General features: G+C 52.5%; 1 protein-coding gene across 1 annotated transcript in view; it reads right to left on the bottom strand.

Moving 5' to 3' along the window:
• The window catches only part of LOC118942996 (basic proline-rich protein-like), a 27,549-nt gene that overhangs the window by 9,525 nt on the left and 16,026 nt on the right, over positions 1-1,998 (bottom strand). The window contains exon 2 of the mRNA XM_036958460.1: positions 1,948-1,998. This exon is cut by the window's right edge and continues 613 nt beyond it. Coding sequence (XP_036814355.1) covers positions 1,948-1,998 — 51 coding nt within the window. The remainder of the gene's footprint in view (positions 1-1,947) is intronic.

The raw sequence follows: 1,998 nt of genomic DNA, 5'->3' as shown, positions 1-1,998 counted from the left end.
TGTCTGTGTGTGTGTGTGTGTGCTTTCTGGCCCTAACCGTTTGCTTTTATTGCCCTGTCACATAAATTCCCCCGCAGTGACATTCTGATAGGAGAACAGAACACATACACACACACACACACACACACACACACACACACACACACACACACACACACACACACACACACACACACACAGACACACACACCGAGACACAGGCACCCACATACAGACACACACGCACACACACACCGAGACACAGGCACCCACATACAGACACCCACACCGACACACACACACACACCACACACACACCGAGACACAGGCACCCACATACAGACAACCACACTGACACACACGGACCCACACCGACACGCACACACACACACCGAAACACAGGCACCCACATACAGACACCCACACACCGACACACACGGACACACACAGACACACACACACACACAGACACACACACACACCGAGATACAGGCACCCACATACAGACACCCACACCGACACACACACACACACACACACACACAAAGAGAGAACAGATGGAAATGCAGGATTGTCCCGGCCTCACGGCCTGCCTGCTGTTGGAAAGCTCATCATGAAAAATGCATCCGACACCTGTGTAATTTGCCTAATCATCTTTTCCTAATAAGCTCCCTGTCATTAATTATGCACGACTTCCCCAATGCAGTCAAGATAAAAGTAAATCTGATGACTTAATACCCTTCAAAATAATTAGGGGGCCCAGCACCCCCACCGTACCAAATACCCCCAACCTCTCTCACTGTCCCTCCCTCTGTTCCCCATAACCACCACCCCCCCCTCATCTCAGACCACAGCCGTCTCTGGGACAGCTTTTCCTGTTGATTCTTCCTCCTTCCAGCTCTTTCTCCTCCTTTACTTTTAATTAGGATTAGAAAATGGAGAGAGAGAGAGAGAGACTGAGAAAGAGACACTGAGAGACAGAGAGACAGACAGAGAGAGGGAGAGAGAGAGAGAGAGAGAGAGAGAGAGAGAGACAGACAGACAGACAGACAGACAGACAGACAGACAGACAGACAGACAGGTATTTGTCCTGTGAGGTGGTTAAGCATGTTGATTTATCTGAGGGAAAAGAGCTGTGGTTCACATTTACAGCCAGAAGAAGCAGACTGACACACCAGCCGCAGGTACAGACCTCCGCATGGTGGCGTGTCGTGGCTCTACAACCTGACAGTTGTACTCGGACAGTGGGACACTGCAGGCCTAATGAGAGTCAACCTTAGCCAACCTTAACTAGCCTGGCTGTCTGTCGGGGCAACCCACCCGTCCTGTTCCTCCAGCCTTTATGTGACAGGAATTAACACCCAGCCTAATGAGCTGCTAGATCATCTAGGAGAGACGCCGCTGCCTTCATAGACCACTGGGCTAGGTTACAATAGACACTTTCTAATAGAAGATTAGAAGGTGTAGGGGAGGCACGTAGCCTAGCGGCAGGTAGCCTAGCATCAGGTAGCCTAGCATCAGGTAGCCTAGCGGCAGGTAGCCTAGCATCAGGTAGCCTAGCGGCACGTAGCCTAGTGTTAGAGAGCTGGGCCAGTAGCCGGCACGTAGCCTAGTGGTTAGAGAGCTGGGCCAGTAACCAGCACGTAGCCTAGTGGTTAGAGAGCTGGGCCAGTAACCAGCACGTAGCCTAGTGGTTAGAGAGCTGGGCCAGTAACTGGCAGGTAGCCTAGCGGCAGGTAGCCTAGTGGTTAGAGAGCTGGGCCAGTAACCAGTAGGTAGCCTAACGGCAGGTAGCCTAGTGGTTAGAGAGCTGGGCCAGTAACCAGCAGGTAGCCTAGTGGTTAGAGAGCTGGGCCAGTAACCAGCAGGTAGCCTAGTGGTTAGAGAGCTGGGCCAGTAACCGGCAGGTAGCCTAGCAGCAGGTAGCCTAGTGGTTAGGTAGCCTTTTGTTTCCCCAGTGTGTTCTACCTTTGATCAGCGTCTCCTGTCCCAGCGTGAGGCGGCGTGAGGAGGCGTGAG

The sequence above is a fragment of the Oncorhynchus mykiss genome, chromosome 21, assembly GCF_013265735.2.
Source record: "Oncorhynchus mykiss isolate Arlee chromosome 21, USDA_OmykA_1.1, whole genome shotgun sequence".
Classification (NCBI taxonomy): Eukaryota; Metazoa; Chordata; class Actinopteri; order Salmoniformes; family Salmonidae; genus Oncorhynchus; species Oncorhynchus mykiss.
Note: the sequence above shows the minus strand (reverse complement) of the source record. Positions and strands in the feature narration are given on the sequence as shown.